Source organism: Sprattus sprattus, assembly GCF_963457725.1.
Source record: "Sprattus sprattus genome assembly, chromosome: 3".
Lineage (NCBI taxonomy): Eukaryota > Metazoa > Chordata > Actinopteri > Clupeiformes > Clupeidae > Sprattus > Sprattus sprattus.
Window position 1 is genome coordinate 31577485 of NC_137922.1, and position 12465 is coordinate 31589949.

Consider the following 12465-nt stretch of genomic DNA (forward strand, 5'->3'; position numbering starts at 1 on the left):
TAAATCAGGGTTCAGGGTCCCAAGGAAGCACTGCTGGAGCAGACATGATGGAGCACCCATGCCATCCTCAGGCAGCCGTAAGCCAGAGAGTCAGGGCATGGGTCAGGATGCTTCTCAACAGAGATGGTGAAGGAGAACATGATGGGGGCGCGTGTCAACAGTCTAGTTTTAATCTGACAGTATTTGTTTTGCCAATGCTTAGAAGTGCTGTCAGATAGATAAGGTTAGCTATGGGGCTTCTATGTGTGCCCTTGTGGTGGCATGCATGTTTTTATGTTTCCATGCATAATGCAATTAAACATGTGCACTGGTGAGCTCTTCACTGTTCCACAGCCATTCAGACTGTTTCCTGCTGATCCTGGGTCTGTGCGTCGGCGCCGCTCTGAGCAAGTGAAGTGTGAAAGACCCGTCCTTGAGCGCACGTCTGTGGGGAGTGCTGAGCCTCTGTCTCATCTCCCACAGTACTGCTATATTTACCTTTGCTTTTTAACACCAGACACACGCACACACACGCACACATCCACGCAGACACACAAAAAGTCATACACACACACACACACATATACACATATATTTACCTTTGCTGTTTAACACCACGCACACACACACACACACACACACACACACACACACACACACACGCACACGCACACGCACACACGCACACATATATATTTACCTTTGCTGTTTAACACCACACACACACACACACACACACACACACACACACACACACACACACATATATTTACCTTTGCTGTTTAACACCACACTCACACACACAGGTACAAATGTAATGATTTGGTTTCTGTTCATCCCTGTGTTTGCATCACATAATGAGTTTGCTGTAGGTGCATGCTATCGGTGAAATAGAATTAGAGGATGAAATAACTGGTTTGGAGGACTCGAGGCATACGAGTGGAGACTCTGGCCACAGGGATGCTGTGGCCTGCTGGGGCTCGTGCCTGCAGTGGCCCAGAGCCTGTCGCTTTTCCTGCCTCTCTCTCTGTGCTGTGAATGTAGAGTCTGTATCTCTGTGTGTTTGTGTCTGAATGGAAATGTGTTGGGAGTTTTTTGTCAGGCTGTGAAAGGGAGTGCGCTGGGTAGAGGCTGAGATTCTCAGGGTGTCAATAAGTTGTGGATATTCACACAAATACATACTGATATGCAGTGTGTGGTAGTCACACGTCAACATATGGACAGATCTTGTCAAGTTGTTTCTATAAGGAAGATTGAAATGTCCCATGGTAGCATGTCCTCAGTGGTGTCCTCTCAGCTGAGAGACAGACAGACAGACAGATAGACAGACAGATAGATAGATAGAGAGAGAGAAACAGAGACAGAAGGAGAAACAGAGAGAGAGACAGACAGACAGACAGACAGACAGACAGACAGACAGACAGACAGACAGACAGACAGACAGACAGACAGACAGACAGACAGACAGACAGACAGACAGACAGACAGACAGACAGACAGACAGACAGACAGACAGACAGACAGACAGACAGACAGACAGACAGACAGACAGACAGACAGACAGACAGACAGACAGACAGACAGACAGACAGACAGACAGACAGACAGACAGACAGACAGACAGACAGACAGACAGACAGACAGACAGACAGACAGACAGACAGACAGACAGACAGACAGACAGACAGACAGACAGGTCTCGACCCTGTGATTACTGATTTCCGGCTCAGATGTTGTTTAGCTGTGTTTTAGGTCATTTGGTAACTCAGGTTTTTGGTCATTTTTTCCAGTTCTTCATCTGTTAGTTCACATATCTTCATCTTAAAAGTCCCCTCCTCAGTGTTCTGAAATTAGATGGTGTGCTTGGATGCCTTTGCCTCACAGCCCCTGATGGAGTCGTTGACGTACCTCATCTTCTTGAACCTGCCATTTTCTAAAACCCTCATGGGTACAATCACCTTCCAAATGCTTGGTGGACTGAGTCCAACACAAAAACATTTCTCCTAAATCCTCCTCTTATATCACTCACACATCTCACTTCTTTATATAAGTCCAACATTGAACATTACCCACACACACACACTCTTGCCGCCCATACTGTACTTCAGTTTTCTCTGATTCTCACCTTTTATTCTCACATCTTGTCTTTATCTCTCTCAGCCCTTTCTTTGGTATTTCTTCTCCAAATGATGCCTTATGCAAATGTATAATGTACTTTCCACAGCTGTCCACTCTACTCTCTGTGGTGTTTGCTTTGGATGGAAGTCCTTATTATTCAAATATAGCAGTTGTGTGTGTGTGTGTGTGTGTGTGTGTGTGTGTGTGTGTAGGTGAAGAGACTTTAGAGGGTATCAGTAATGCGCAGTCAGGGTTTTTAAGTACCTGCCCCAACCCATTATGAGAGCCAGTCCTCACTGCCAGGCCCACAAAAATGTGCATCAGTCCACCACCTGAGGCCCAAACTGCTAACTTTAAATAGTAACGCAATGGTATCCATATCATGTAGTAAGAGAAAATAAACAAAATAGCACACCAGTGATCGCTTAATAGTTTAGGTGTAGTTTTTAATCCTCATGAGCCAAAGAGGTCAGTGGAGTCCAAAGCATGCAGAACTGAAACTGAACGACCACACTCCTTCTCTTTCTCTCACGCACAAAACAAACAATGCATATCCTCCACATGGCTGACATCTCGTATGCAAAGTATTAGCCTCCATTATCTGTGTAGTCTCACTAGTGGCAGCCTCCTCTTCAGTGTTTCCAGATTGGACTGACAGGTTTCCAGCCAAACACATCTTAAAAGTTGAGCCCTGAGCTCGATTTTGCGTTACTTGGAACCGGCTATCGTGGGATCTCGTGGAACAGGGGCAATCCATGTCCATAAATCATTATATTGGTCTCCCACTCCTTCCTGCAAAACCTTTTGTATTTTACCAATTTCGACATAGCTAACTTCAGAAATGGATTGCACAGTGGGCTGAATAAATGGTAGGCTAGGCACCATTTGATTTTTGAATGTATCATTATCAGAGATCGATGTTTCAGTGCAGTTGACTGACATAAAAACATTATGAAAATGAGAAATTAAAGTTAGTTAGAAAAAGAAAACTTTAATAATGCATTTTGAATCTGCATTTACTTTCAGAGAACAATTTGTTTAGTTATAATGTGTAAGTAACTGTCTAAAAATGGCCAATAAAGTGAAAAGTAGCCCAGTTTTAATCTACACGACGAAAGCCTTTTTCCTTGCCCAGTGGAGTCAAAGGTCACCAAATTAGGCGGGCACCTGCCCAACCTGGCAACACTGCTCTGGCTGACCAACAGCAACGTTTTGGTGGTGTAGGCTGACCGAAACAAAAAGATAGCACTCTCTGAAAACCCCCACAAGATATTATCTAAAACACAGCTGTGCATTGACCAAAACCACAATCACATATTGACTGCTGATCGACTGCAGATACGACTGCACTAGGCAATGCTATAATTATAAATTACAGTCTACTGTAAATTATAGCCTATCAGAGGTAGAGAGATGTGTGATACTGTATAGTTCATTAATGCAGATTATTGACAGCCAGGACGTGTAAAAGAACCTGCATCCTCAGGTGTGCTTGCATGTGCCTGTGCGTGTGCCTGTGCCTGTGCCTGTGCCTGTGCCTGTGCCTGTGCCTGTGCGCGTGTCTGTGCATGTTTGTGAGAGAGAGAGAAAAAGTGGAAATCCCACTAGTCATAGCCTTGCCAAGCAATTTGGTGCAAGGCTGTCTCTTCCAGTAGGTCATTTATACCCTACTCAGAATGCTGCATTGTAGCTTTTTCCCCGACCTACCCGAACCAGAAATATTTTCTGGTATGCCCCATGGGTCGACCTGCGGGAACCTGCCGGTTATTGGTTGACCCGCATATCACTAGAGGGTCTGGATGTCTCTTAATCTGACTGTCCTTAGAGACTGTCCTCTCTGCTGTTATCCTCCCTGCTGTGCTGTCCCCCAATGTCCCCTGTCCAGTGACTCTCCCCTGTCCCTTGTGTTGTGCTGTCCCCTGACTCAGCGGTACAAGCAGGACGTCTGTCCTCGCCACAGACATGCTGGCCTACAATATCTCCCCACTGAATCCCACCTTTGACACCTCATTTGTGAGGTGGCACATGATCAAAGGTGCACACCGGCTTTGCAATGCAGTAGCTGGCACCCTGATTCACCTTGTGGCCACCTCCCCACACCGTCAGAGAGAAATTGGCTCTCCACCTCTTCTTCCCCACCCTGCCTGCCAGCCCAGCCCAGCCCAGCCCAGCCTAGCCAGGTCCTCCTCCGAGCTCCAGCCTCACAGCAGAGCCAGGGATCTGCACAAGTGTTTGGGACATGGCACCTGGGCTTGAGCCTCTAAAGCCCAGGATTCTCCTGTTCAACTTGTGTCTGTATTCCCACAGAGCCTAGTCGACGGGAAAGACTACACCATCACTGTGTGCCTTCGGTGATCAGGCTTGGATTCAGAGAAATGCTTTAGCTGCTTCTTTGTTTTCTCTTTTCTTTTTTCCTTTTTCTCCCTTTCACTCTCTTTCACAAAACTCCTCCAGCCACTTTCTCTGGAGCCTCCAGAATTGTCCCTCTTGGCCCAATTAAGGGCTTAAAGCCAGGCCTTCTTTTATGGGACTGTGCTTGCCTCTCCCACATGGTGTCATAGAGAAAAGTGAGACGGATGGTCTTGCCTTATGGGAGACAGGTCCACGAGGACTCCCCCCTCTCTGAAGGCCAATGTGCTTACTTTTTACCCACCGCCACCTCTCTCCATATCAACGACTCTGATTCTCTTAGAGGTCACATCATTTGTTAAATGCATTTTTCATGATTGCTTTGAATTTATGAATGTAAGCTGATCGAATCAGTCAATCTTCCTTCCAAGCTATGTTCTTTTTAATGGACCCGTAATTTGTCTAGTGGCCTATGCTCCAGCCCTCTTTTTAAAGGGTAACATCGTTATCAGACCTGTGTAGTGAAAGCACGACTCCTAAAATGCACAGAGGCACTTAATGTCTTGGACTTTTTACCTGATGACGTGGGTGCAAACCAGACATTCAGCTTGTTTCCCCCTGTGCTTGTCTAGCCAGCCTAAGCTGACAAGTATTGTCTGGGACCTTGCTTTATACAGGTTTTTGGGTGAATTAATTTTTTACATTTGTCAGATGAGAATGTGTGGTCTTTCTTCAGTTATGAGAACACATAGAAAAAAAACATTGAGCATCCCTTTTCAGAATGTAATTCCCCTTCATGTACCGTCAGCAGTAGTTGACTAATGCAAATCCATTTGAGACAGAGAGCCATTATTCAATTTGTCATGTTCAGCCGCAAATGAACACATTTTTAAAAACTGTAAACTAAATGGGCCTGGAGCAAGAACATCAAACTACAAAAACATAGCTGCCATCTTTTCCTTTTGCAAGGCACTCAGTGGAAAGTACAAGGAAACTTTCCTTTTCACCCAGCCCTCTATCTGTTGCAAAATCCTGATCAAACTGATGATGGGAGCTCCTTTCCCCCTCCTTTGTAAAATGCAGCACAGTGCAGGGTCTCTTAATGTAGTCTTTATTGGAGGAGATACCACACCTTGTGTGGGTCCAATATGCTATGATAGATATGTAATACGAGTTAATAGCTTTGGCAGATGAGTTTATTAATTGTGTGTTTTTTTGCATCTTTAAAGTGGCCAAGGTCATTCTTTAATCAGTACCACTGTAGAAGAATAGAGTGAAAGTCAGCAATTGAAAGTGCTACATATTCACCATTTTTAACAGCTGGTTGTATTTCAATCAAGCATGCTTGCTTTAAGTGAAGATTGGTCTCACTGGAGTCATCAAGATAACTGCAAAAAAGACCTTAGGAATGAGTCGGATCCTCCCCCCCTTACTTGGATTTGATTTGATTCACCTCTTAAGAAAACAGTTACCATGGCAACGAGCCCGGAGTACCTCGTGAACAGATGAAGAGTAGCGATCAGGTCTAAGAGGACACCCTGGCATGGTTTTGCTCTCACTTCAGACCTTTTCTGCCAAAGATGGAGCAGATCAGGATGATGGGCTGTCGGGGGGATTCCTAACAGAGTCGTGCAGTTGGTGTGCTCCAGACTGGATCGCCATCTTTTTGGACAGGGACCAACGAAGGCAATCTGACAGAACCGCAAGGGGGAAAGGTGTTCCTTAGCTTCTGTGTTCATCCTCTGCGCAGCCCGCCCTCTCAGTTTGTACTGTACATGAAGAGATTATAATTTCTTCTGGGCAGTGATCGTTCGTTTTCCCTTCGGAAATGAAAGGAAGTGGAGGCGGGGGCCAAGTTCACCACCTGTATTCAATTTACTCTATAGATTTTTTCCTCCCCATTGGGAGCGTGATGGCTGAAGCGGCAGCATTGTTCAAGAGATTTAAGAATTGTTCAAGCCTAACCCGTATTGTACCAGAGAAATCAATGCAACATTTTTGGTTCTACTTCACAGCCTCTAAATTTGAAATGATTTGGTGGGACTACAAAACATGATTTAACTTTCATGCTTTGCTACTCTGCTAACAATGGCATATTCCCCCATCTTGACGGAGGTGTTTGAATATTTCATAGGAAAGTCACTGCGGTGTAATTGAATTGAATGATTTTGGAAGGAAACGAGTCTAAGATTAATCGCATTCTATGAAGCTTGACTTCATCAACAAAGATTTGTCATTACTGTGTGAAAATATGAAGGGCAACACAGACAAGGACTTTGACATACTTAAAGATAGATTTGCCTATACAAGCATTTGAAGAGTTTTTTTTCTCCAATTTTGATCATTAGTCTACTGAACTAGATGACAAAAATATCACAGAGTTCAGTGTAGAATTTAAGACCACAGTCACACCTGTTCACGGAAAGTCACATTTCTGTCCAGCTGTGCAGTAGTTTGGAGTTTTCCAGGACTTTGGAGGATAGTATATTATTCAGCCTCAGTGGAGGTCAATAGAGGCAGGGTTCCTCACTGTCAGGTGAGGTGCAGCTGAACCTGCACAGATTGGATCTCTCCTAGGGGGCAGTCCTCCCCCGGCTCACTGCTCCTACTGCAAGTGGAAGTTGTGCTCCTGCCCTGCTGAAGGCACGAGGCCTGAGTCTGAGCAGTGCTGCATCTGCCAGCCGCAAACCAGGACGTCCGCTCCCTCCCTCGGATCCGTCAAATTAGTGGCCAGATGAAGAAAGATGAGCTCGTCATCCTCAGACAAATCCCTTAACTAACACAGTCATGGGATGTGCATCTGTGATTAGGCACCCTTGCACCCCCTCTCCTGGGAACAGGCTGATGTGTGTTACAAATTCAAAGTCAAACCAGCTCCTACGACTGCTTCACTCCCTCCCATCTTTCTCTCTCTCTCTCTCTCTTTCCATCTCCATCTCCATATCACTGTGCGATGCTGGTCTCTCTTGGTTCACGCCTTCTCTATCCCTCTTTTCCCTCCCTCTCTGACTTTTTATGTCCCTTTCTTTACCTCCACAGCAATCAGGTAATTGGCCCTTTTGTTCATCATTTAGAGCGAGTAGGGGTATGCTCGAGCTAAACAGCTGTGCAGGTTATCCCAGCCTTTCTAATCAAGCCCAGCCTAATTGGTGTAAATTGGGTTTGCTTCACAAGCGTGGGCTAGAGCTAACACATCATCCCATGTGAATCCCCTCTGATGCCGCTGTACACTCGTGTGTGTGTCTGTGTGTGTGTGTGTGTGTGTGTGTGTGCACGTGCGTGTGTGTGCGTGTGTGTGTGTGTGTGTGTGTGTGTGTGTGTGTGTGTGTGTCTTACAACTCCAGTCTCTCTGCTAATTTGATGGTCTGAGTAGAGAAACACAATGATATACTGAGGCTTCATGAATAATAGATAGTGAAGAGCAGCGTTTGAGGCATTGGCGCACTGGACACTCTCCTTAACTGTACTTTCTGGATGATTTGCCTCAGCATGTTTCATCCCTAGTGTCAAACCCAGCGTCTCCCATGGTGGAAGCCTCTAGAGAGGATCAGATGTCAGCGCCCCACCTTAGGATGCAGCTGGGTCTAATCTGCCTGCCTGTGTTTCTCTGGAGATTCTAATTTCCAGTAAAATAGTCTTTGTTTGTCTCCGACTCCGTAGCCAATGTCCTGTCAGTGGTTCCATTATGAATGGCAGGGTGAAACAGAGTTGCTCTGAAGTCGTCAAATATTTGACAAGGGGGGAAATTTGCCTCTCACCTCACCTGCCTTCGGTGGATAAAATATTGAGAAATGCAGCCCGGTGGAAGCAAAGAGTACACACACACACACACACACACACACACACACACACACACACACACACACACACACACACGTCTGCAGGAAGGGGGAAATGAAGAGCAGGCAACACTAATATGCTCAGTGTTGTAGCCCAGCTCAGCGCTGCTATGTAGGTCAGGTCTAATTACCGCTGCAGGATAGATTTTCAAATGAAACAAAAAAATCAGAAATGGGAACAACCATGAAAGGCTAATAGCTGAGTCATATTTTCATTATGCAAGCCGAACAATTGAAGCTGTTAGCTCCCTATGTGACAGTCTCTTCTCTCACCGATGAATGCCCAGAATGAGATGGCTGCTGTCATCCATTTGACAGTCTCGCATGGCATCAGCCGATTGGTTATCTGAGAACTCTGAGGAGGAAATGATAGTATTAACAAAGATTTTCTATCTGGCGGGCCGAACAAGACAAAAGCCATCTGTCCCCAACAAGTCGTTTTGGCTTAGTCATCTGCCCTGGTGGTGGCCTGGCTGGCATTCTCATCTGGAGTGTAATCCCAGGATGGCGCAGCTTCAAAGCGCTCACCCAGGCTGCTGAGTCACCGCATCATTTGAACGCGCATATGTGTGGCTTCAGCAGGGAGATCTGATTAGGCCTGGGAGGCTTCTTTTTAATGTGTGAAAAATGTAGCAGACATATAGCATCAGGCAAGAACGTCCTAGTCAGCCCTGCCCATGTGAGAATCACTGTCGTCACAAACATCCCATCAACCTAGAGTATGTGTTTCACAGCCTCAGCCATCTAGTCAAAGTTGCAGGTGGGCTGTGCTGCAGCATGTTTCATGTCTTTGATTTATGCCTTTTCTTAAATGTTCCTAATTCATTTTTATGTGTTTCTGGTGGCTGTTGCGGTTTATGAAAGTGTATTCCCATGCATGTCGTTAATTTGTTCCTGTGTTCCGTTACTTTAACCTGACAAAGTGTGTCAATACGCTTGCATGAAAGTTGTTATCTTCAATAAAAAGTCTGAAGTCAGGATTCATCATCTCTTTCCCTCTAATTATCACATTTATTAGTTCTATCCCTGCTTTATGTTTCCACCAGTGGTTTATTATGCCATCAACTCCCAAGCGAGTTGCTGTATTGATTGGTCCCCAGTTAATTACTTGTACCATCAACAGCCTCCAATTTTAATGACAGAAAAAAACACAAATTCCATTACATTCCCACAAAGTGCTATCCTGCATGTTAATTGGACAGCTTTGTGTGTGAGGCACAGGCTCATAGTTATGAAACTTCCAGTTAAATGCTAATTTGCTCATGTAGAGACTTGTGTCCTGTAGTCGCTCTGTTTTGTGGCTCAGGTCAGGATAGGAGACTTATTTTTTTGGTCCACCACAATGTCCATGGGGTTTCCCTCTTAATCATGTGACACACACCCCCATTCACCCCGCCCTCTCCAGTCTTGGGCAAGATTTTGTGGGCCCTTGTTGTGGTGAAAGTAGTTTTTCATCTGCGCTGGAATATGTGCAAAAACATATTATAAACCACTGTGAAGAACTGATTCGGTCACTTGAGGCGATTCTCTTAGGAATGCTAAAGGAATAAAAGCTCTCAATGGTTCCATTCATATGAACAAATATATGGCCATTTAACATGTATGACCTTGGCATTGTATAACAAAGTGTGTCAATGGGAGTGCTAATGGCCTTTTAACATCCACACAAAGCCTTTCATTTTCTCTTCAGAAAAAATATCTTTTGGACTATCTATTTTACAGAAGTCACCACACTATAAAGGTACACGTCATAACTGTCCAAACCGTATTGTGAGTAAGCACACAGTTAAGGGCATAAGAGTTCACACAAGCACACACTTGCATAGGAGAAGAGGAGACAACTAGTTTACAGAAATCACCACACTATTTGTTGTATAAACTATATACCTACGTATGCAAATTTACATTTTGACACAAATTGCACTCCATAAATGTCCACACACATTATACAGTATGAGTAAGCATACACTATATGAGTAGGCATAGAGCAAATACCCCAAGAACTCACACTAGCACACACAGCAAATAAGACAAATACTCATGGCAACCATATCTACTACCATCTGCCTCAAAATAACGGAATTCTACTTGGACCTGAGTGGTGGTTTGGACTTTCCCCTGTGTGGTTTATGGCCTCCCTTAAAGCCACAGGTGATGATTAATTATTTAGCATGTGAATGGAAGAGCTAATAAAGGGCTGGGTGTTTTACCAGTCCTACTGGTACTGTGGCCAGAGGTGTGCATACCTGAATAGTTCACCTATTTTGGGTATTTTTCAAACAGTTGTTTTATTTTTCAGTGTATTAATCGAAGATTGAATTCAACATCCAGACAAAACTGACCTAATTTCTTTGTTTTGGCCAGAATGCCACAAACTTCTGGGGGTTAACAGAGGTTCCATGAGGGCTTATGTTTCACTGAAGCCTAAATCATACATACATTAATTTATCAACTTATCTATTTATCTCTCTCTATTTATTTGTGAAATGTTTCTTTACTTCCCAACCCTCTCATTTTTCATTTCTCTGTCAGGCTCTCAAGACCTCAGACTAAATAGTGTGGAAACGAATACAATTGGCGGTCCAGTAAGCTAAGCCTCTGTCTATGTGTGTTCACAGGGCAGTTTCGTAGCCAGCATGACAGCCACTCTGCGTCAGATGGAAGACTACCACTATTCTCATCTCATCAATACCTTTGGCAAAATGAGGACGGATGTAGTGGTGAGTTCTACTCTTGCATGCTCTCTAACCATTTGTTTGACAAAACAGGGAAATACTGTACATAAACTGAAATGTTATTAGGAATGTCTATTTGATCTTTTGCCGGAGTATTAAACTACTCAGATGCAGAAAAGTGCGCTGTTCTAATTTGACACACACACAATTCAATCTCAGGCCCACCTGTTGCGTAGCCCCTTTTCAGAACAAAACTCTGTGTATTTCAAGACATTAAGTCATCCGATGAATAGGATTCAATGCACTCCTCTGTCTCCCTGCTGTCATGTTTAATCTGCCCTGATATCGGAGGCTCCTCATCACCGGGACAAAGTGCGGCACAGGGAACAGACACCGCTTACCACTCCCTGCGGTGAGACGTCTCCCAAACACCAGCCGTCTGATTGATGTGCCAGCCGGCCAGCTTAGAAACATTCGGGCCTTGGAGCCATTTCTTTCCCTCTGCTTTTGGTATTCTGTGGATGGTTTGCATAATCTCCCAGTCTGTTCCCTCCATCTCAGGGTGTTTTTCACTCTTTCATTCCTCTGGTCCCTGTGGGGGTCCTCACTGGCCCACGCAGGCCCCTCCAGACTGACTCTGAATGCTAGACAGGCGTCTGAGATGGCCAGAGGAAAACTCTTACATATTCAAATAAAAGTAAAAAAAAAAAAAACATGTAGCTTTTGAAAACTGTCTGATTTCTCAATCTGATTTCACTTATATAACTTTTGTACAATTTAAACAACACACACACAAAGCGTGGTTGCCTCACATGAAAATTCAATGTAGATTAGGTGTTCCTTGGTGCTGTATCTTCTCAACAGTTGAAAGCCTTTTACTTTCTTGGGACATTTCACTTACATTTGAGTTTTGCCATGGCCATAAATACATAAAGGCCCGGGCATTGGTATATGCACCAGTCTCTCTCCTCTGCTGAAGACCCGTCTCTGATGTCTCCTCCTGGGACGGTTCATGGCAGCCTTCCAGCATTTGTCAGTGGTTCAAGCGAATTGGGGTTGTTTGCTGTCACCCCCCCCAGCCCCCCATCACTCTGTCTGGCACAGCCGTGCATCAAGCTTTAAAAAAAGAGATGATACACGCTCTCACAGCGTAAACACAAGCTCACTTAGCTTCAGTTCCCTTTGGCCTGTAACAATTTGTGTGTTTCACATTAAAAGTTCTGTTGAGGAGCTCCGGGACTTCTGCTAAAGCAAATTGTAATGAGGGGGCCAACAGATGGAACTCTTAGTGACAGCCGTACAACAACCTTTTACTACCTCATTTTAGATCCTAATCTGAGATGTAGAAAATTAGAGTTTTTCCCTCCGAGGATGCAGAGAGACTCTCAGACAAGCTGAGGCCGGCATCCTTGCAGGACCTCATCCTCACTTCACTTGACGGTGTCCCACAATGCAGTGTAAAAAAAAGTATGAGTCTTTCACCTTGACCCGGGAGAAATCTAATC

At 44.7% G+C, this 12465-nt stretch overlaps 1 protein-coding gene across 7 annotated transcripts in view; it reads left to right on the forward strand.

Annotated features, from left to right (window-relative positions):
• The window catches only part of dock1 (dedicator of cytokinesis 1), a 219349-nt gene that overhangs the window by 131108 nt on the left and 75776 nt on the right, over window positions 1-12465 (forward strand). For all 7 annotated transcript variants that reach the window (XR_013968570.1, XM_080834740.1, XM_080834744.1 and 4 more), the window contains one exon: window positions 10904-11005. Coding sequence is in view for 6 of the 7 variants with exons in the window: in XM_080834740.1 (XP_080690866.1) it covers window positions 10904-11005 (102 nt within the window). In the remaining variant the exon portion in view is untranslated. The remainder of the gene's footprint in view (window positions 1-10903; window positions 11006-12465) is intronic.